General features: G+C 41.6%; 1 protein-coding gene across 1 annotated transcript in view; it reads right to left on the bottom strand.

Annotated features, from left to right (window-relative positions):
• The window catches only part of slc4a4a (solute carrier family 4 member 4a), a 52,293-nt gene that overhangs the window by 1,963 nt on the left and 27,562 nt on the right, over positions 1-22,768 (bottom strand). The window contains exons 7-25 of the mRNA XM_061070903.1: positions 21,995-22,090; positions 20,370-20,446; positions 15,413-15,570; positions 13,994-14,081; positions 13,754-13,908; positions 12,253-12,363; positions 11,863-12,037; positions 11,643-11,776; positions 10,534-10,808; positions 10,390-10,448; positions 9,302-9,487; positions 9,061-9,174; positions 7,637-7,798; positions 6,626-6,804; positions 5,959-6,031; positions 5,542-5,610; positions 3,200-3,373; positions 2,961-3,110; positions 402-481 (exon numbers count right to left, since the gene is read on the bottom strand). Coding sequence (XP_060926886.1) covers positions 402-481; positions 2,961-3,110; positions 3,200-3,373; positions 5,542-5,610; positions 5,959-6,031; positions 6,626-6,804; positions 7,637-7,798; positions 9,061-9,174; positions 9,302-9,487; positions 10,390-10,448; positions 10,534-10,808; positions 11,643-11,776; positions 11,863-12,037; positions 12,253-12,363; positions 13,754-13,908; positions 13,994-14,081; positions 15,413-15,570; positions 20,370-20,446; positions 21,995-22,090 — 2,515 coding nt within the window. The remainder of the gene's footprint in view (positions 1-401; positions 482-2,960; positions 3,111-3,199; positions 3,374-5,541; positions 5,611-5,958; positions 6,032-6,625; positions 6,805-7,636; positions 7,799-9,060; positions 9,175-9,301; positions 9,488-10,389; positions 10,449-10,533; positions 10,809-11,642; positions 11,777-11,862; positions 12,038-12,252; positions 12,364-13,753; positions 13,909-13,993; positions 14,082-15,412; positions 15,571-20,369; positions 20,447-21,994; positions 22,091-22,768) is intronic.

Raw genomic sequence — 22,768 nt, 5'->3', positions numbered from 1 at the left:
GTCCACGGCCCCGGATTCAGAACTGTGTCGTTTATCAAGTTAAACTCTAATTGTTCTGTTTGAGCAGCAGATGCAGAGAAAGCCTCAGAACGACAGGAGCAGACGTCTGAGCTGAAATAAAAACAACTCTGCACCGAAGTAAACGGCCGTTAAGCTAATTAGCCTCCGCGACCTTTAAAGGTCAGTGCTGCGTTCTGCGTTAGCTCGTTAGCTCGTTAGCTCGTTAGCTCGTTAGCTCCACGCACGACCTTCTGCAACCTTTTGATGCCTCCATCATCAATACATGTAAAATGAAATCAGAGGCAGTTTTATTTGTGGCTCTCAGCTACACAAACACACAGAGACACACACACACACACACACACACACACACACACACACACACACACACAGACACACACCTGGACATGCAGTTGGCCTGGTAATAGCGAAGCTGCTCAGCACGATGTGTGGCGGTCAAGGAATGATGGGGACTTCTCTCCTGGGGAAGAAAGAGAGAAAGAAAGCGAGAGATTAGACGATTTCTTGTATTTGTTCTGTTCAAACCAGCGACTCCTTGACTCTTTGACTCTTTGACTCTTTGACTCTTTGACTCTTTGACTCTTTGACTCTTTGACTCCTTGAATCTGCAGCAGATCTCACTAGAGGACAAACCAGTCGGTGAAATGAGTTGCTGCAAACATCTGGAGACATTAACAGTGGAACCACTGGACTTGTTGATGGGGTTTCTAACACAAAATCCAAATATCTCAGGATGAGGAAGAGTTTATACGTCATGTCCAGCCTCCTGCTGCTCTACAGGCTCCGCCCCTCGCCTGGATGGTCCCTACATGTTCCTGTGAACGAGTCGGACCCGACAACCTGCTGCTGGTGCTACACAAACACCAACTACACAACATGTCCACACACTGTTTAAGTTTTTTATAATATCTTCAGTTATTGGTAAAAGGTGGGAATTGAAAAAACTTGATAACAAAAAGAACGTTCCACCAAAAACCAAATAGATTAAATACTGTATGTAAACATATTTAAGCAAAAATACTTTCTTCATCGATGTTTTCACAAGAGTTAATATTATGTTAGAATTTACTCTACGGAATTTCAAATGTTAACAGTTACTCATAACGACACATTAAATTCATTAATCAGAGAACAATTTGATAACACATCAAAAAGAAGAACAGACCAAGCAAATAGAGACAGAGTAGAAGATAAATCAATTAGAACAGATGAGTTTAGATGTCAGTGAGTTAATCATCAGGTTAACATGCTGCTTGACTTCCAGCTGAAGAGAGAATTGATTAAATGAAAGAACATGAAGCAAAGAAAAGAAAAGAGGAGGAAACAAATGTTAATATATTGTTCAAGTTCTGGAAAACGAAAAAGGAGGAAAACGTGCAGTTGAAGCTGAGCAGCGAGTGAGAGACGAACATGCAACAGAGTCGACTCTTCAGCCTGAGTCTGAGCGAGGAAGAGGAGGAGGAAGAGCAGGATGAAGAGGAGGAAGAGGAGCTGCTCCTCCAGCTCTACTCACTGTCAGAGGCCTTATCGCCTAAGAAGGGCTCCTGCTCCATCATGTCCATGGGGATTTTAATGCTGGGAGCTTTCTCATTGTAAGGGTAGTCGGACTGTTGGAGAGAGGAAACACATCCTGAGACCTAGGGGGCGCCAGTGAGTCGGCATCAACGCACACACACACATGCACAAACTCACACAACTAAGGCTGTATCAACATTCATTCTATGAGCCTTTGTGTAAATGAATGATTCACTGTAAAGTACAATCTGCTGAAAGATAAACAGCTTCTCTAAACTCTGGGTTTATTTCATAACTCACTGGTTCCTTAAAGTAAATTAGACAATATCATATAACTGGAAAAACAAAATAAATGATAAACCTGTAAGAATCAAACTAATTCCCTTGTTAACGAGGTGAATCCCCATGGTAACGAGGTGAATCACCATGGTAACCTGTGCAGGAACACGAGGAGGTAACGACCTGATTCACAGGATCCTGACAGGGACACGAGAGCTGAGGCGAAAGTCAACTGAGGAATATTAAATGTCAGCAGATTTATTTATAGATGAACGGAGTCGTTTTGCTGCCTCTGACTTTTCATGTTTCATGTTTCATGTTTCCACTCTGGATTTAAAACAGAGCTTCTGACAAACAGAGGGAGAGTTAATCACGAGATATAAATACATAAACCACGAGTATGGCTTTGTTTTAATTTATTTAATTCAATTTAATCTTTGATTCTGACACTGTCCAAGCTTTGACTGTTTTATTGAGACTGATCAAAACTCGATGAGAAATAAAAACTAAAGCTTCTGATGGATTTTATCAAGAAACAGAACAAAAATACTCTCAAATAAATCTAGACCTTCAAAAATATCTGAAGGGTGAATGCTCAAAATGGTCTCACACAGAAACACACGTCAAACACACACACAACAAACACACGTTGTCACTCTGCCGTCATGACATCAACACGCCAAAGTGGGTGGAGCTTATTTATGACGGAAGAAGTGGCTCCAACCAATCAAAGCAGAGTAAGTTTCTAATATAATGAACAACTCTGCATTAATTAATTAATATCAGCATCAAACCTAGAACAGACTGGTTTGGGATCAGAAGTAAAAGGATAATAATCGTCCTCTCCACCTGAAATACCAGAAATGATGTTCACATTTATAAACAGATCTCATAAGTATTGGAAACGTAACAAAACTCTTTCTCCTCTTGTTCTCGGTCTTTCAGAGAGCGAGATGTTCACCTGGACTTTCTTCTCCAGTTCAAACGCTTCATGCTGCTGTGAACTTGGATCTCAGGTCGTTGGTGATGAAGATAAAACTCAGTCACTTAAAACAAATTCAGACAAACTGAGGGAACATGAAGGATTTTCTTGTTTCCGTGGTTTGATGCAGACGCTTCGAGTTTAAAACGTTTATTTCACTTACGTCTTCGCCGTCGCTGTCGACGCTGCCGCTCTTCTTCTCGTCCTCTTTCTTCTTCTTGTCCTTCTCCGGGATGACGTCGTCCAGGAAGCTGAGGTCGTGCTGCGAGAACAAATAGTCCATCGCTTTCCTGACGGCGACCAGGGCGAGGATCTGAGGAGCCGACCACAACAGTGACTCAAAGCATAACTCAGAGCAAACTGAAACACATATTAAAGTCTTTATTCAACGACGTCTCTCACCATGACCGGGAAGACGATGGCGGCCACGGTGGACTTGAGGATCCAGAGCAGAGCCAGGCAGAAGATCTGGATGAAGGTGAAGAGGTGGACCTTCCTGAGGGGGACGTGGCGCAGGTAGACCAGGTCGGGCTGGTGCTTCGCCGGCATCATGAGCAGCTTGAGACGATCCATGAACTGCACACACACACGGACAGGGAAACATGATACTATACATGATACTACACATGATACTATACATGATACTATACATGATACTATACATGATACTATACATGATACTATACATGATACTATACATGATACTATACATGATACTATACATGATTCTATACATGATACTACACATGATACTACACATGATACTATACATGATACTATACATGATACTACACATGATACTATACATGATACTATACATGATACTATACATGATACTATACATGATTCTATACATGATACTACACATGATACTACACATGATACTATACATGATACTATACATGATACTACACATGATACTATACATGATACTATACATGATACTATACATGATACTATACATGATACTATACATGATACTATACATGATACTATACATGATAATATACATGATACTATACATGATACTACACATGATACTACACATGATACTACACTTGATACTATACATGATACTATACATGATACTATACGTGATACTACACATGATACTACACTTGATACTATACATGATACCATACATGATACTACACATGATACTACACATGATACTATACATGATACTATACATGATACTATACATGATACTACACATGATACTACACATGATACTATACATGATACTATACATGATACTATACATGATACTATACATGATACTACACATGATACTATACATGATACTATACATGATACTATACATGATACTATACATGATACTATACATGATTCTACACATGATACTACACATGATACTATACATGATTCTATACATGATACTACACATGATACTATACATGATTCTACACATGATACTACACATGATACTATACATGATTCTATACATGATACTACACATGATACTATACATGATACTACACATGATACTATACATGATACTATACATGATACTACACATGATACTACACATGAGTCTATACATGATACTATACATGATACTATACATGAGACTATACATGAGACTATACATGATACTATACATGAGACTATACATGAGACTATACATGATACTATACATGATACTATACATGATACTACACATGATACTATACATGATACTATACGTGATACTATACATGATACTATACATGATTCTATACATGATACTACACATGATACTACACATGATACTACACATGATACTATACATGATACTACACATGATACTATACATGATACTATACATGATACTACACATGATACTATACATGATACTATACATGACACTATACATGATACTACACATGATACTATACATGATACTATACATGATACTATACATGATACTATACATGATACTACACATGATACTATACATGATACTACACATGATACTATACATGATACTACACATGATACTATACATGATACTACACATGATACTACACATGATACTATACATGATACTACACATGATACTATACATGATTCTATACATGATTCTATACTTGATACTTTACATGATACTACACATGATACTACACATGATACTATACATGATTCTATACATGATACTTTACATGATACTATACATGATACTACACATGAAACTATACATGATTCTACACATGATACTATACATGATACTATACATGATACTATACATGATTCTATACATGATACTTTACATGATACTATACATGATACTACACATGAAACTATACATGATTCTACACATGATACTATACATGATACTATACATGATACTACACATGATACTATACATGATTCTACACATGATACTATACATGATATTATACATGATACTACACATGATACTATACATGATACTACACATGATACTATACATTATACTACACATGATACTATACACGTGTCAAAGGAACACGCTACACGCTGGCTCGGATATGTGACGTGGTTTTCTCTTCTCTCCACCTGGAGGAACATTGGTGTCTGCAGATCAAACTCAAGACGTCCTTTCAGACATGAAGTCCAGAGAATGACTGGTGTTTGGGTCTATGCATCCATCTATCATCCATCCATCTATCATCCATCCATCTATCATCCATCCATCCATCTACCATCCATCCATCTATCATCTATCCATCTCTTATCTCATCAAAGTGAAGCTCTGGATATACCTGCACTCCGTTCAGAGAGGCCACTCCCATGTAGAGGAAGACTCCGTACAACACAGGCATCGGTATGAACTGTGGGACAGAAACATGGAGACACAAGTCAACTTCATGACACAAAATACACACAAACCTCTATCTGTCACTGAGCAGCACCACAAAATGAAGCTATAACTTATTAAATAACAGATATGATGCACATCTGTCTCTTAATCTCACTTTTATTAGATGTTTATTAGAAACACAACCTGATTCGAGCCAGATTTACCTACAAATCCAATTAAATCAAATCAATTAAATGAGAGGCTAATGTCCTGTTTAGTTGTTGTTGTCAGATTTAAGGCTGAATTTCAGATTTCAGATTTGATTTCAGAGACGAGGTGACATCACATGAAGATCCGGAGACAATCTGTGAAGACGCACCTTTAGAATCGGAGACATGAAGACAGACAGGCCGGTCAGGATGAAGACCATCACACCCGTGACCCTCTGCTCCCTGTGGAACACAGAGGAGGACAAACACAAGTATCATGAGAACCAGTTGCTGATGAGGGAAGATGTTGTTTCCCACTTTGTTCCCTGTGAGTTTCTCCCTGTTCGGTTCTGCAGGCGTCTGTTGCTCCAGCTGACAGCTGACACCTCGGGAGGCTCGGGGGGGAAAACACCACACGTGTCAACAGAATGTTTCAAATATGTAGAACACGTTATTTCCCCTTTAGTCAGAGAGAGAAGTGATAATTCATCCACTTCCCCCTGAACTCAACGTGAGACCTGAACAAACACACTGATCATGTGGATGTAACATCAGGGATTTGTGTGGCTGTGACTCAGGAGGAAGAGCGGGTTGTCCACGAACCCCGAGGTCGGCGGTATGATCCCAGGTGTCCTCGGGCAAGATACTGAAGCCCAAACACACTGTTGTGTACTGTGTATGTTGTGTGTGTGTGTGTGTGTGTGTGAACTCAGGGGTTCTGGACTTTCTACCCCCCAGAAACTCAGCAGGATCCTTCGCTTCGTTTGGATCCAGACGATGAAAACACGACACATTATCTCTGAATATTATAATTCTCTGTATGAATATGAGTCTCACCTCACTCCCAGGAACTTGGGCTGCTCTCCGGGAGCCGACGTCTCCGTCTCCATCTTCAGGCTGTCGATGTGAGCGATGGAGATGACGGTGGCGGCCACGTACCACGGCAGACCCATGAAGGAGCAGACCACCATCAGGATGCCCACCAGGAACAGGTCCAGGTGATAGCCCGCCCCTTTCTGGAACAGGACGCAAACAGAGAAGTTGAAATTGAATGTCGGGGCTCCGCATGTTAATTCACGTGCATCTTCTCTTGTAATTATACATAATCAAATAGTTCATGCTCCTATTCTGTTCTTTTAATTATGCTATTCATTAAAAACCAGATTTTATGAGCATTAACTGTAACGTCCTGATTCATTCTGTAGCCGATTTTTCTCTCAAATGATTCATAATGTTCCCGTCGCTGCAGTTAAACAATGTGCATCTTCTCTTGTAAATACACATAATCAAATAGTTCATGCTCCTGCTCTGTTCTTTTAATTCTGCTATTCATTAAAAAACAGCTTTTATGAGCGTGTCGTTCATGTTGTTTCTCTGAAATGATTCATAATGTTCCCGTCGCTGCTCGTCTTCAGCAGCGACTGAACTCTTCAGGTAACATGTTCAGTTTCAGTCACTCCCGTGAAACATCTCTCACTCCGGTGAGAAGTCTGTGTTTAACTTCAGTGTGAAGGTCGACGTGTCCTGAACGGACTGAGAAACACACGATGAGCCTCGTCTCCTCAGAAACTCAGAGAACAGCCTCACTCTTCAACGAAAACTTTTTAACTTCATTCGTAACTTCAATGTACCTGCTGCAGATTAATAGGCTACATCGATAAAACCACCTTTTCTAAATCAGTTTGAATCCTCGTGCACACTAAAAACATTACGTGACCGCTCACACACACTGGACACGTGTGTACATGCGTGTTCTGAAGGACACGGGAACTCTCTCAGATTCTTCTAATAACATCTGGTTTCCTCCATGTAAACATCTGGATCACAGTTCACAGTGTTCTTGTTTACGTTCAGCTTGTGCTCCTTCCTGTTGACGATCACCGCAGTGATCTGCTGGTCCATGAAGATCAGGATGGTGACCAGCAGGGCCGGGAGCGCCGACACCAGGTACACCCACCAGGGGTTTCCTCCGAAGGGGGGGACGAACCAGCCCCGGTGAGGACTCGTGGGCTGGGACACGGGGACACACACATCCGTCAACACGTGGGTCAAACACACATCACACACTGTCTTTAATCGAGTTCAGAAATATGATGTTTATGTTATAATTAACTTTATAGTTCTGTACGTTGGTTAACAGGACATTAATTAATGTGCAAACACGCTGGAAACATGTCAATGTTCCGATCAAATTAATGTTTTTCAAACGCAAAGTGTCGACCTGCAGGATTTTATATTTCATCCCGTGTCTCTCTGACTGTTTGTTCCTTGGTTGGTTGGTTTGTCAGCAGGATGAAGCAAAAACTACTGAACGGATTTTCCACAAAACAAAGAAGACGGGTGGGACGTTTGCAGAAGATCCACACTGATAAAAATGTCCCGCCTGATCTACTTAAAAAAATCAAGACAACTTTTTGCATCAAAATATTAGTTAGTTCAAGCAAGAATGGTCTATGTATGAACTACTTAAGTTTTTCTACACAAGATCTAAAGTTTCCAAGTAAAGTCAGTTTAATTTTCCCAAGTAAAATCACCTAAACTTTGCAAGTAAAGTCAATTTAAATTTACTTTCATAATTAAGCTGACTTTACTCAACAAATTACGTTACTTTACTATGAAAATTAAGCTGACTTTATTACAAAAGCTGAGTAGACCCTACTTGAAAACTCAAGTTATTCAACTAGAAAGATTAAGTTGACTTTACTTGCATAAAGTGCTTTATACTTACAAAAAATGACCAGTCTTGCTCGATGTACATTCTAATCTGATGCAAAAAGTTGCCTTAATTTTTCTTAGTAGATCAAACAATATTTTTTAGAGAAATATCATGGCAATGAAGTTACCTTTTTAAACTTTTTTTAAAAAAGGTGACATTTTGGTCATTAGGTAATCAAAACTAACAGCGTTCAATATCTGCCCTTCAGATTTTTAGCTATTGTGTATAAGACAACATTTACATTTACATGCTCTCAGAATAATCTCTTTTATCAGATCAAGGGAATTATCACGTTCTTTAAGATTGTGAGGTAAGACCTTTGGGACATTTCTCTAATTTCTAATTGAAAAAATCTGGATCTTGCTGATCTGCTTTTACAGGACAAGGGAAATGTCAAATGCTGTGGAGACAGAAACAAGGCTTCAAACCTGGAACTACCATCAACATGAAGCTGAGATGAATTGAATCTAGTGGAGAATCAACCATTCATATGCATCTTCAGTCATTTAGTGGAGTTGAGCCTCACATCAGAACTTCCTGCTCCTCAGGAACTCACCTTGAACTCCGTTGGCACGATGAGTTTGGGCGTCTCCACTCCGATGAGCACGTCGACCCCAACGAAGATGAGGATGGCCAGGATGATGGCGAAGTCACTGATGAGCTTCCTCACCTGCGTGGAAGCAAACAGACGGAACCTCAGCGTTTCTAATCTGCTATTTTAAGAAGCAGCCGGGACACCTCATCTCTTCTCTTCACAGGTGACTGGCCGGGCTAAACGATCCCAGCGTGGCACTCACGGTGGTGGGGAAGAACTGGCTGGTCTTGAACTTCTTCAGACACATGGAGCAGGTGTAGGTGCCGAAGAACAGGATGAAGGACACGAGGGCGATGTCCGGGACGAACTCGCACGACTGACCCACCAGCTCGCCGCCGTACTTCACGCACTCCGTCTTGGTGAGGGACGACCACGTGGCGTTCATCGGCTGCACGGAGGAAACAGAAGGTGTCAAGGTCACAGAGAAACGTTTCCTCATGATGAAGAGGGACGGACACGAGCTGTGAAGGTCACGAGGCGTTCAGGTGAAGCTCTGTACATTCGACAACTCCTCAGAGCAGCTGATTGAAAACTGTTTATGTCAGACTGAACAGAATCCCTGCTGCTGTTTCAAACCTGCATCTCACCACTGGGGGGCGCTGTGAGATGTGTGACCCATTTACAAGACGTGTTGTATTGAGACCAAAGTCCTTCGGTCTGAGGAAACTGAAGAAACATTTACAGGAGGCTCCACAGTGTCAGAGCTGCAGCCCAGTGACGTGTCTCAGGGAAGGAAAGCCTTTCAGACAAGTTGTTCAAACACATCTGGAATCAAGGAAACGTTTTGTTCCTGGATTAGACGAACTCCAGTCAATGTCCTGCTACACCACTGGTCAACCAGCAGGGGGCCGGACCTCCCATTGGCTGAATGGCTGCTCCGACACCATCAGCTCTTGTGTCTCGAACACGACAACAAGGTTTCATGCTGCTCATCGTCAGGCTGATCAATAAATAAATGTAATAACTGTCAAATGTTTTCATGCTCTAATGTCCTCTTTTCAGCCTCTGTCTTTTAGCTCCTGTCTCTTTAAGACCACCCTCCCGATAAAGCTGCTCTGATTGGTCAGCTGGCTCCACTCTGCTGTGATTGGTCAACAACTTCCACAAAAAAAGATATAAAACACAAGAGGAAAGAAACGGTGAAAAGTCATCAGGTGTGACCTTTAACCTCAGGACACACTCCTAGGACTCCAGTCAGAAAACTGGTTAGCGACAGAGAAACTAATTTCTTCAGTTCAGTTACACACGCTTTATCTCAGGTTGTGCAGCTGTAAATGTCGAGTCACTCACCAGATCGGTGCTGTTCCACTCCGAGGCCGCGTCCAAGGAATCTCCATCTGAGATGTTCACTGCAACAACACCAGCACACCATCAGAACCTTCTAAACACACCTGCTGGTGCAGTGTTCATCCTGTAAACCTCTGTCCGACTCACCGTACACCGCGGGCGCCATGCAGAGGCAGTGGTACTGCGTGACCAGCTCCTCCTGGAAGCCGGCGTTGATGGGGTAGTGGTGAGAGAGCTTGAGCATCTTCTTGAAGGCGTCGTAGATGAAGATGAAGCTGATGAGGCAGGAGAAGCCTTCCTCCGTGAAGCGGGTGAAGTACTGCACCAGGAAGCTGGCGTCGGTCGCCACCAGCAGCAGGCAGAAGAACGCCGACCACAGGCCGATCCACAGCCGGAACTCCAGGTAGTCGAAGCTGTACTCTCTGCATCAGGGGAACAAAGATCACTGAGGATAAGAGACGTGTGGACCCAGAAACTGTAAAGTTATAAAAACCATCAATAGTCACAACAAAAAGTTGATCTTTACTACACGATGGAGTCCTGTCTCTGTGTTATTAATACAATGAGGGTTACTTATTAATCTCGCTCTGGGCCTCTGGTTGAGCGGTTATCTGTCAACTCTCCATATTCACATTCATTATACACCATCCTCTCTGAAAAGCATATATAGCACCTATGATACTACATTCTGGAGTAGACAATTACTATTTCTTTATCCCTGGTTTTATTTTCATTTTACTTGTTTTTTCTTTCTTCTTTCTCCTTTTTATTTAATAAATTATGTATGTAATCAACCATTTATTCTGATTCTTATCCCCCCTCTTTTTCTCTTGGAGTGAGCACTGTTTGATGTTTGTTGTTCTTTCTATGCATTGTTCACTGTACTTGAATCTACCATGTATAACAATATTGTATACAGTTGAAAAATGGACTAAGAAAGTAACTGTCTGAAAACGCATATTGTTTAGTTGAAAACCAAATATAAATAAGTTAAAAAAAAAAAATAGTCACAACATGCAGTTCCTTGTTTGACATGAAAAGCTAAAAAATATTCTCATCTCATTGTTTCTCTATAAAAAGGTAATATTGTCATTTTATTCTCTATTTCCTTGCAACATTACAATTCAATCTCATTAAATTAACGTTTTTTGTTATTAAAACCTTCACTATTATATAAATTGTGAAAGAAACTTGATCTTTTGTGTAATATGTTGTTTTTAAGTGATAAGGTGTTGATAGGTCGTAGATGGATGAACCTGCTGAAGTTGAAGAGCAGCCGTTCGAACACCAGCACCGGGCCCGTGCTGCTGAGGATGGTCAGCGGCTGACCGGCGAACAGACAGAAGACCCCCCCGGCGATCGCCGTCCCCAGGAAACTCTCCAACACGCCCTGAACGCACCACGGGGAAACAGACACATGGTCACCCAGAGGAGGAGTGATCGGCGCTCCTACAGACGGATGGAGGTCGGTCTGACCTGCATGTTCTCCGTGGCGTCCCCCAGCAGACCCCCGAAGGTGATGGCGTTGGTCACCGTGCCCAGGTAGATGAACATGATGGCCGACAGGGCCTGGATGTGGATGGCGTCGGTGAAGTCACTGACGAAGAAAGGCGCTTTTCTCTTGATGTCCAGTAGGAGGCCTCCGCAGAACCTGAGCGAATCACACGATGAGTCATCAGCAGAGGAACAACTTCCTGTTTCTACTTCTTCTCTGAACGTCTGTGGAATCATCGCTCAGCATTCTGAACAATATTCATTTAGTCTCATTTAACTGTTGAGGTTCTAAATTCATATATTTGCATTAAAGTGCAAAGTGCTTCACATCTGATTGACAATATAAAATAAGACATAAGAGACAGTTTATACCTTCCAGTTTTCTTTAGCTCCTCCCCCACGGCGTGCCCCCCTCCCCCGTGACCTCCGTCGTGAGGCGTGTCTCCGTTCATCTGGGAGTCGCCTCCTGCGTACATGTTTTTCCTAAAACACGAAAAACAGTGGTTACAAATCGAAGAACAGTTTGTAACATGAAATGAAAAGGTGTGTGTTAAATAAACGAATAAAGTAATACATCAAAAATCTTTATTTTTCTTAATATTATAATTAGTATTGTGCTTTATTTCCCAGATACTTGTGCTCTTCTGGTAGATATCTAGCATAGACGTATGGTAGATATCTGCCAGTTTGCGGCACGGTGGTAAAGTGATTCACACAGACACAGATAGAAGATTCACTGTTTGATTCCCAGTTTGAAGTCTGTGGAGTTTCCATGTTCTCTCTGTGACTTTGAGTTTTCTCCACGAGCTTCTTCCCACAGTCCAGAGACATGAGGAGTTAATAGGAGCTTGTAAATTGTCAGAAGGTCCAGATGTCTCCAGACTGAACCCTGAGTTTCCCTGTGGGCTGAGATCTGCTCCTCTCCTCTCGTGACCCTCGGAGTAGAAGCCTTGTACATCTGCTGTTGAGAGGTTTCTGTTTCATCAACAATTGAAAGTATCTCTGAGCTAATTTTACCATGTACTTAATGGTTTTTCTACTACTGGTGCGCAGGGGGTCAGAGGTGTGTGGGAGAGGGAGTTGTCTGTGACCATAGATGAAGACAAGTGGGATACCATTTGGTCTCTTGCAAATATTTCAATTTGCACTCGGACAAGAGCAATACAACTTAAGATTTTACACAGATTACATATTTCCCCTCACCGCAGGCATTTCTTCAACCGCTCTCTCTCCCCTCTGTGTCTCAAGTGTAAAACTGATGTGGGAATTCTAACTCATTGTTTCTGGTCTTGTCGTAAACTTCAAAGATATTGGGTTGAGGTTATAAGTGAAATAGAGAGAATTTTTCATATTAATATAGGAACGGACCCCATATCCCTGATTCTAGGTCTCCCAAGTGACTGTTTGAAAACAGCAGTCAACAAAAGATTGTGTAATATTTTAAAGTTTGCAGCTAGGAAAAATATTCTTTTGCAGTGGATTAGTGACAAGGTCCCTTCTGTCTGTGGTTGGCGCAAAATAATTTTTGAACTGATCCTTTTAGAATATCTTACCAACATCATACATCACAGTTTAGATCAGTTCTACAGAGTGTGGCGCCCATTTTTTGGACTATATCTGTCCAGACCTTTCCTCCACCTTATTAAAAGCTGTGGACTTAAACGACATTCGTGCACTGTGAGATTCATCACCTCTTGTATCATGCCATATGTTCATCCCTCATGTAAGAGCTGTAATGTATGTTTTGTGTTTGTTTTGTTTTGTGTCTAGTTTTGTAGACACTGTTTGTTTGTTGAATGGAAACAAAAAACTGCAATAAAAACAGTGAAGAAGAAAAGCCGTGTAGATGATGTCTGGTGTCTCGGGTACAGACCTCTTGTCCGAGGAGGGGAGGGACTTGGGCGGCTCTATCCTGATGGTCGGGTCCCACTCTCCAGGAGGAAGCACGATCACCTCGTCCAGGAACTCGTCGATGCCGGCCAGCAGGTCCTCTCGGTCCTTGGCCTTGTAGGCGATGTCGTGGAACACCTGCACACAAACACACGAGGCTGAAGCTCTGGACCGGAGCTGCTGGTTCTCACGAGCAGATCATAAACGTTAATATCAGACCGACCTCATCGGACATGAGGGTGGCGATGGCTCGGCCGATCTCATGGTACGAGTTGGCTTTGCCTTTGGGTCCGAGCAGGATGAATAAAAACCTGTGAAGAGAAACAACATTCATATAAACAACCAGCTCAGATTAATATCCAGGTTTTTAATGTCTTTAGAGGAATTATTATAAAAGTTTTGTTTGTACAAAGTGTAAAAAAGTCTATTCAGCTTCATCTCTATCACCAGAAAGAAGAATGAAACAAAGCAGCTGTGTAATTTATATTAAATATAAATGATATGTATATATTTCTCTTCACGGCCTTTAGAGCACACAGACGTGTTGTGACCACAGGGAGGCGGCTTCACGATCCTCACAACTGCTTCTGTAATCTTTATTATAGGAATGATAAAACCTTGAAGGGTTTTATTTACAACGAGCTCGTCTCTCATAGAGATTTATTACACACGTCACCACAGCTGAGAGATTCCTGAAGGACGTTGTTTCAAACAACATTCACTCGTTCATCAGACCAGTGGGAGAAGTTCCCTCAGTTACAAGTGAAGCTGCAGCAGCAACAACAAACTTAATACACAAATCCAGGCTGTGTTGATCTGAAACTCAGCTTTTAAAGTTCTTAAAGTTCAATCAGACTCGTGTGTCGGTGAGTTCACGACCTTGAACTTTACACACAAATTACATTTTAGTGTTAACACGTCCAAGTGACAAATAAAATCTGAAGAAAATCTGAAGAAATTCTCTAAAAGCAGACTTTTTGTGATCAGGACATATTCAATGTTCCCAGGGGTCGAACACATGTTTAGTGAGGTCACCGTGACCTTTGACCTTTGGCCACCCCAAGTCTAACCAGTTCATCTGTGAGTCTAAGTGAACATCTGTACAAAACGTGAAAGGATTCCCTTTTTTTTTATGTGTGATATGAAGTTTTGTGTGTGATAACTAATCAATATTTTGTATTTTGTATATTTTCATAGTAAAGTGAACCTACAAATTACATTTTTGTTTAAAACACGTCCAAGTGACAACTGGTCAGAATCTGAAGAAATTCCCTAGAAGCAGACTTTTTTGTTATCAGGACATATTCAATGTTCCAGGGGTCGAACACATGTTTAGTGAGGTCACCGTGACCTTTGACCTATGGCCACCCCAAGTCTAACCAGTTCATCTGTGAACATCTGTACCGAACGTGAAAGGATTCCCTTTTTTTGTGTGTTTTTCATGCCATATGAAGTTTGTCGTGGGTTAACTATTCAATATTTTGTATTTTTTGATATTTTCATAGTAAAACGAACCTACAAATCTGAAGTCTAAAGCTAACCTATGACCCAGAAGACGCTCAGGAGCCTAAACTCCTCCCACTGTCTCCATGGAAGCTGTGATTAAACGCCAGCTCTCATTTAGCAGATCCATGAATCTCACCTCGTGGGAACAGGAACCTCGGTCAGCGCTCCCAGCATCACCGCCTGCTGCAGACGCACAAACGCCACAAACGGCGAGTCCAGGAAGTCCACCTCCCCCACCAGCACGTTGGAGGCCTCGGCGTCTCTCGGCAACTTCTTCATAAACTTGTTCCTCAGCTGAGAAGCACAAAGGAGAGGAACACGGGAGGAGACGTTAAATGTGAAGTTCACACCAGTCAGTTAATTAAACCAGTCGGAGTAAATACCAAACCAGGAGGCTCCAGCGCATCGTGACAATGAGCAGGAACATCAGGTCTGTATTTCTTCCTGTCACCGAGATGCTGAGATGAAGACGGAGGTCGGACACAAGCTGAGCTTCACAGGTTCAACGTTTAAACACTGAAGAAGATCAGAGTCCGACCGGTCTGTCTTCTGTCCGCCCGAGGCCTTTCTCATTTGCAGATTTGTAAATATGAAAACCAGTCAGTGTGTGGAAAACACTTGTGTATCACAGAGACTTTTAGCTTCTGAACAACACATGAACCCTCAGGAGTCCACACAGAGATGATCAGTTCATCTGTGAGTCTCAGGGAACATTCGAGCCAAATCGGAAAGAATTCTGTTGAGGTAACAAAAGAGCTTTGTGAGGTCACGGTGAACTTGACCTTTGACATTTGATCACTAAAGATCTAATCAGTTCGTCCTTGAGTCAAAGTGAATCTCTGGACAGAATCTGAAGAAGTTCCCTGAAGGACGTTCTTGAGATATCGTGAAGAACAGGACGTCCGGACCATTGTGAAACCTGATGATTGATTCAGGGACATGAGAACCTGAGATGAAGCTGATGTGCGTTCACACGTCTGAGCTCAACCACTGAGGTCATGTGACTCCAGACTTTCTCTGACAATCCAACAATCCTTTTGCTCCACGTGATTAAAAGTACGACTACAGCAGCAGATCATTAATTAAGAAAACTCCAAAGACAAAGAGTTGTAAATACGTAGATAAGATTATGAGGAAAACTGCTGAGTTATATATTAACTTTAAATCAGCCGAGAGCAGGAAACAGTCACTGAGAGACAGAGCCGAGCTGACGTCTCTGCAATGATATGAGACTTAAATCAAACACAATACTCTTCACAACAAAAAGACCACAACATTCACTTTGTGTTGTTTCTGAAGGTTTAAATAGAATATCTTAATAATAGCAAACTTCCCTCCTTAGTTTCTGGTCTCAGTAAATTCACGTGGATCTTATTTCAATGTATTTGACAACATCATAAACCTCTCCAGCATCTTATTAGTGTCACATTTGCTTCTGCAAATAAACTAAATCTATTTTTAAAGTCCCAGTGACGATAAGGAAAAGGAACAAAGGGAATTAATCAGAGCAAAAACATCTGTAGATCAAGATTTGTATGTTTTCTGGGATCTAGATTTATGACTAAATGCCATATAGTTAATTCTTACATCTAAATATAATCTAAGGAGAAATGCTCTAACTTTGGATGTGACTGGTTTCACTGGTTTCTGCAGCCACATCATCTAGAACACTGGATCTCTGGCTTTGTATTTAACCGATGAAATAAATCATCACACATACAAATATTCCTGAGGAGCGTCTGTTGATATAAACACTGAAACATGGAACTCTCAGATCTCAGGACGGACGTTCGTTAAAACTTTAACCAGGAGAGACGACACAAGTAATTCAGACCGGATAAGAAAGATCATCTCAGAATATAACTTTTATAATCTGTTGTTTCTGTTGCTTTTGTTTTAATTGTTTTCAGCAGTTGAGGAAAATGCAACAGAATAAAGAATCTAAGTTTCTCTAAGTTTTCAAACAGCAGACCAGCAGCAGAGAGAGTTAAATGTGACTTCAGAAGCCGTGCCAGGGTTTTAATTGGATTAGATCACACGCCCACTCACACGCCCAAAATATCAAGTCTCACAGCAGGTTCCACACTTTTAAAATGTATTTAAAGTCTAAAATAAGATGACAACTGAATTTTTTTAAATAGATACTGGATCTATTATCAGTGTGGGGAGAAGAATCCAATCACAGATCCCCCAGCCGCCCGGTGGTGAGAGCTCATCATCATCATCATCATCATCATCATCATCATCATGTCCTCCCTTCCTCCCAGATCAGGTGCGTCAGCCTCTGAACTCAAATCCCATAAAGACGTGAACACTGGAGACATCCGAGCAGATCCAATCAGAGGCCGTTAAACCGTCCTGGCAGAGAGCTGCTCTGTCAATGATCCTCGGGTTAAACCAGAGGAACTGAACCACTCAGATCCGTGTCACCCCCCCCCCCCCCCCCCAACTCAGCTATTATAACACACACTTGATTTTGACTTCATGAAAACTAAGAACTACAAGATGCAGAAAGGTTTGAACTGATTCTTATTACTTATCTGATCTAATCTGACGAGTTGTTCCAGCAGCGACATGAGAAGCTAAAAACTACTTTGTCCCAAACGTTTGACATGAGATCTGATTGGTTCGTCAGGCGTCTCAGAGCCTGAGGAGCTTCCTGTCGACGCCCACTTCCTGGTGACTGAGAAGACGCTGGTGTTGCTTTTTGTAAAAGACTAAATTCATTTGATCCCAATTTAACTGACGAAGTTAAAAGCTAAACGAGCTGCAGGCTCATAAACTATTTCCTTTACACTTCACGTCCACAGTGTTAGAACATCATTTTTCATATTTAATAAGCTCAAGGAAATACATTTAAAGAGCAAAGATGAGAAGTGAACTGTAAAAGCTTTAGAGACTAATATCCACTTTTTCACAGGGCTCGATATAAAATAGGAGAACTTCATTTTAATAAATCGTGGGATTATTCAGGAGGTTTGAAAGTAAAGAAAGCGAGTGGAGGAATCTCCAGAGGAAACTGTGAACCACACATTCTCAAGGTGTCCTCTCTTGGATTCACTTCCCCCAGGGATCCACCAGGGGGACGCTCAGTGCACGTCGGCCCCTCAGAGGAAACTTGTGAATGTTGTTAACAGACTGAGTGGGGGGGTGGGGGGGGTGGAAAACACTGAGGACAAACACTTCCTGTCCACTTGTCAGTCCTCCACTGTCTGTCCCTCAGGACGACTCAGTGGGCTTTGACCTACTTCTCTCTTCTCCCTGAGACCTGAAGACCAGATCTCCCCCCCCTCCCGAGTGACTGACAGCTGACGGAGGCGGATCCTTCACCCCCCCACTCGACTTTGAGTCGGACGAGATGTGATAAATGTGACTCATGGAAATATCAGAGGAGAGAGAGAAGACGCCGACTTGTCATAAACGAGAGAAACTCATTGATAAAACCCCAGAGAGGAGGAGCCTGATATCTGAGGGAGGATCTGAACTGGGAACTGGTTGAACTGGGGGAATACTGGTTTGTTCCCACTGTCTCTGAATCATTGATTTCTTCTCACTCTGTTATTCATTAGGTTTCTTGACCCGAGCGTCACGGCCTCCTCACAACAGACTTTATTCACTTTATCTAAATAAACTGCTTCAGCACAGATTACATAACCTCTGGAATCAAGTTTTACAGACTTGGCTGCAGCAGGTTGAGAGCAGTTCACACTGTTACGCAATGTTACACAATGATACACACTGTCACACACTGATACACACTGTTACACACTGATACACACTAAAACACACTGATACACACTATTACACACTATTACACATTGTCACAGACTGCTACACACTGATACACACTGTCACACACTGATACACACTGATACACACTGATACACACTATTACACACTGATACACAGTTATACACACTATTACACACTGATACACACTGATCTCTCTGATCTGAACCTGCAGCCACAGTCGTCTGGTTCCTTCAGAAAAACTGAGCTTGACAATATTGGATCCTAATTAATTTAATAGTTGGAAATAACAAAAGGTCGATATCAGAATCTGAATTTAATTTTGGACGTATGAAAACTTATATTTTACGTATAGACGATGCAAAAAAGATGAACATGATTGGTTAATTATGATTATTCTTAAATTCCTGCTCTATATATTTGGATGTGTTTTTTATTATGAGTTATTGATAATTACATTTTTCGTTAAACTGAGAAATATCAAACCTCAGTTACATTTCTTTGTCATCAGGGAATCATCATATATATATAGCAGCCAATTTGTCAGAAATATTTTGGTCAGCAATATCTGAACTGGCCCCAAAACGTCCATACTGGTCAGCAGTGGTGGGAAGTAACGAAGTAGAAATACTTTGTTACTGTAGATTTTTCACATATCTGTACTTTACTTGAGTATTTCTTTTCCTGACGACTTTTTACTTTTACTCGTTACATTTGAGCACAAATATGTGAACTTTCTACTTCTTACATTCTCAAACGGGCTCGTTACTTGAGCAGCGGAGGTTGGTTCTCTCTCTCTCTCTCTCTCTCTCTCTCTCTCTCTCTCTCTCTCTCTCTCTCTCTCTCTCTCTCTCTCATCTAGGGTTCAAAATTTGTAAAATTATACATTATATACATTATATTCATATTGTTGTTATAATTTTTCAGTCAGTTGAGATAAATCTTGAGGAGAAGCATTTTGGGTTGTTTTGTGTCTGTATAGACCTTCTATAAAAAGCACTTTTACTTTTGATACTTAAGTACATTTCAACACCTAATACTTTTGATACTTAAGTACTTTTAATTGGAGCTACTTTAAGACTTTTACTCAAGTCATTTTCTGACGGGTGACTTCTACTTTTACCGGAGTCACTTTCAGGTCAGATATCTGTACTTTTACTCAAGTATGGCTTTCAAGTACTTTATACACCACTGGTGGTCAGTCAGCTGTTCATCACAGTTCATTAAAGATTAAAGGGCGTCACCTTCAGAAACTCATGGACATCACCTTCTATCAACTGTATCAAAGAGTTCAAAGGACCCTGATGGATTTGCTCTCCGCCCTCCCCCCCCCCCAGACTCACCTGTTCTTTCTCTGGTTTGTCGGAGATGTCGTTCATGCTGCTGGACGTCAGGTTCCGGTGCGTGGTGGTGGGACTGTCTGTGGAGAACACACAGGGAGTCTGAGCAGTTAGAGGAGGGGCCAGCTTCACCTGGACGAGAGCACGAGGTCGGCAGAGACCTGAGGAGAGACAGTGGCACAGACACTTTGCTTCCCCACCCACCCCCCCCCCCCACCCAGCCACCCACCAATCACCATGCAGCGCGGGAAAAAGGAAGAACCAGCACAACCGCCACACTCAAGCAAACCGGAGAGAGGAGCAGGAAGAAGCTGAGGACACGTCTACGTCCGGGTTCGGGACAACGATTGGATCTGGATCTGGGACATGTTGGAGCTTATTCTCCATTTACATGTTTATGAGGATAAAGTATTTTTAAAAGGCTAAAATAGCAGAAAGTGTTAATAGATAGTTTCCTTTTGATATTGACGTATTGCTTCTCTACTTGGATTCACGAATCAAAAAGGCCAAAATTAATCGATTTCATTTAGTTATTTATAAAACATCTTTCATTGTTCAGAGTTCGGACGGTAGCTACGAGGTTTCTGTTAACCCGATACATTTTTATCGTGTGTATCTGTCCTTCTGATCATCTAAGCGTCTGTCTTCCACATCAGTCGGTTCACTAAGTATTTTTAAACGAAAAAAGACCAGAACGTGTTAATAAATAAATTTCATTTGATATTGACTTATTGCGATGGCGTCTTTTCTACTTGGGTTCACGACTCAAAAAGGTCCAAATTAATCGATTTCATTTTGTTATTTATAAAACATCTTTCAGGGTTCAGAGTTCGGACGGTAGCTAGGAGGTTTCTGTTCTTCCGACACATTTCTATCGTGTGTGTCTGTCCATCTGATCATCTAAGCGTCCATCTTCCACATCAGTGGTTCACTAAGTGCTCTGCTCGTCTCTGCTGACGTTTGCTCGTCTGTCAAACTCCAGTTTTTCTGACGTGTGACGACAGATTCACGTGATGTCGGTTCAGTCGGTTCAGTCGGTTCAGACGTTAGAGACGACGTCCAGCGGGAGGACAAACTCCCGCGATAGCAAATTCTGATGCCACTGTCGCCTTTTCATACATCTGCCCCCGAGCATTGTGGGTAATAACCTGCTTGTCAGTTTGATGCAGCCAGTAAAAAAAAAATAAAACTGAGGAAATAAAACTAATTGATGTAATCCTTAAGGTGTCAGGAAAGGGTTTTATTCTAAGGTCAAGACCAAAAGAAACTTGGGACACTACTGTAAATACTTTGATTATGGAAAATCTACTGTATGAAATCTACTGTACTTTACACGTGGAGTCTAAACGACAGGAGAGGGGAAGTTTATTATATTTTGATCAAGACTACGTTCAAACTGCGGCAGAAATCTGATTTGATTTGGGATGTGGATCAGAAACAACAGGCCACAGAACTCCTGAACCTTGGGACGTCTCATTTGTCTCTGAAGACTTTCTGATTTCTGATCCTGACACAGAAGCAGGTTCTGGTTCTGGTTCTGGTTCTGGTTCTGGTTCTGGTTCTGGTTCTGGTTCTGGTTCTGGTTCTGGTTCTGCAGTGTGAACGCAGTCTGGGATCGGTGAACTTACTAAGCCAGTCCATGCTGGTACTCCTCTGGCTCTGCAGGTCCTCCATGGAGATGCGACCCGACAGGCAGGTGAGAGAGTTCTCAAGAGGACTACGAGCTTTGATTAGCAGCAGTGGGTTTTCAGGCCCGGTCCCGGGAAGCAGAAGGAAAAGGCAGAAGAGGAGAAAGAACTGGAGGGTTAACGGCCGAGAACCCAGAGCAAAGCAGGAGGTCAGAAAGAATCAAGAGGAGTTAGAACATGATTAATGCAGAGAAACAGGAGGAGTCATTAGAGAAGGAGGCCGTGGGTCCAGGGACAGAAGAACCAGGATTATCAGTGAAGATCTTTATCTCCACAGATCACAGGCTCCGGCTTTATGAGACCAAGCAGAATCAGAGTTTGATCCAGTCATAAACCAGATTCATAAATCTGAGGACAGGTGATAAATAACTTTCCACAGACCCACGGCCACAAACAGATTAATATCAATCACTCACACACGTGTTGTTAAAGTCCAATACACATCAGTGAGTGTGTGTTTTATTATATTATATATGTTTATATCTCACTGCTCAAGAAGCTGATTGATTTTTTAACAGCAGCTCGGAGGTAAATATTCATTTCAGAAAGGATTCAGAACAGAATTAATTTCAGGTGTTTTATATAATTACTTTACATATTTGATCATTATTATTGTTATTTGTACTTATACTAAAAATTAAGCCAATTTCATCCATTTGGATTATTTTACTTTCAGTAAAGTTTAAATCAATGAAGCAAATCATCATCATGTGA

The sequence above is a fragment of the Limanda limanda genome, chromosome 5 (assembly GCF_963576545.1).
Source record: "Limanda limanda chromosome 5, fLimLim1.1, whole genome shotgun sequence".
Taxonomy (NCBI): domain Eukaryota; kingdom Metazoa; phylum Chordata; class Actinopteri; order Pleuronectiformes; family Pleuronectidae; genus Limanda; species Limanda limanda.
Note: the sequence above shows the minus strand (reverse complement) of the source record. Positions and strands in the feature narration are given on the sequence as shown.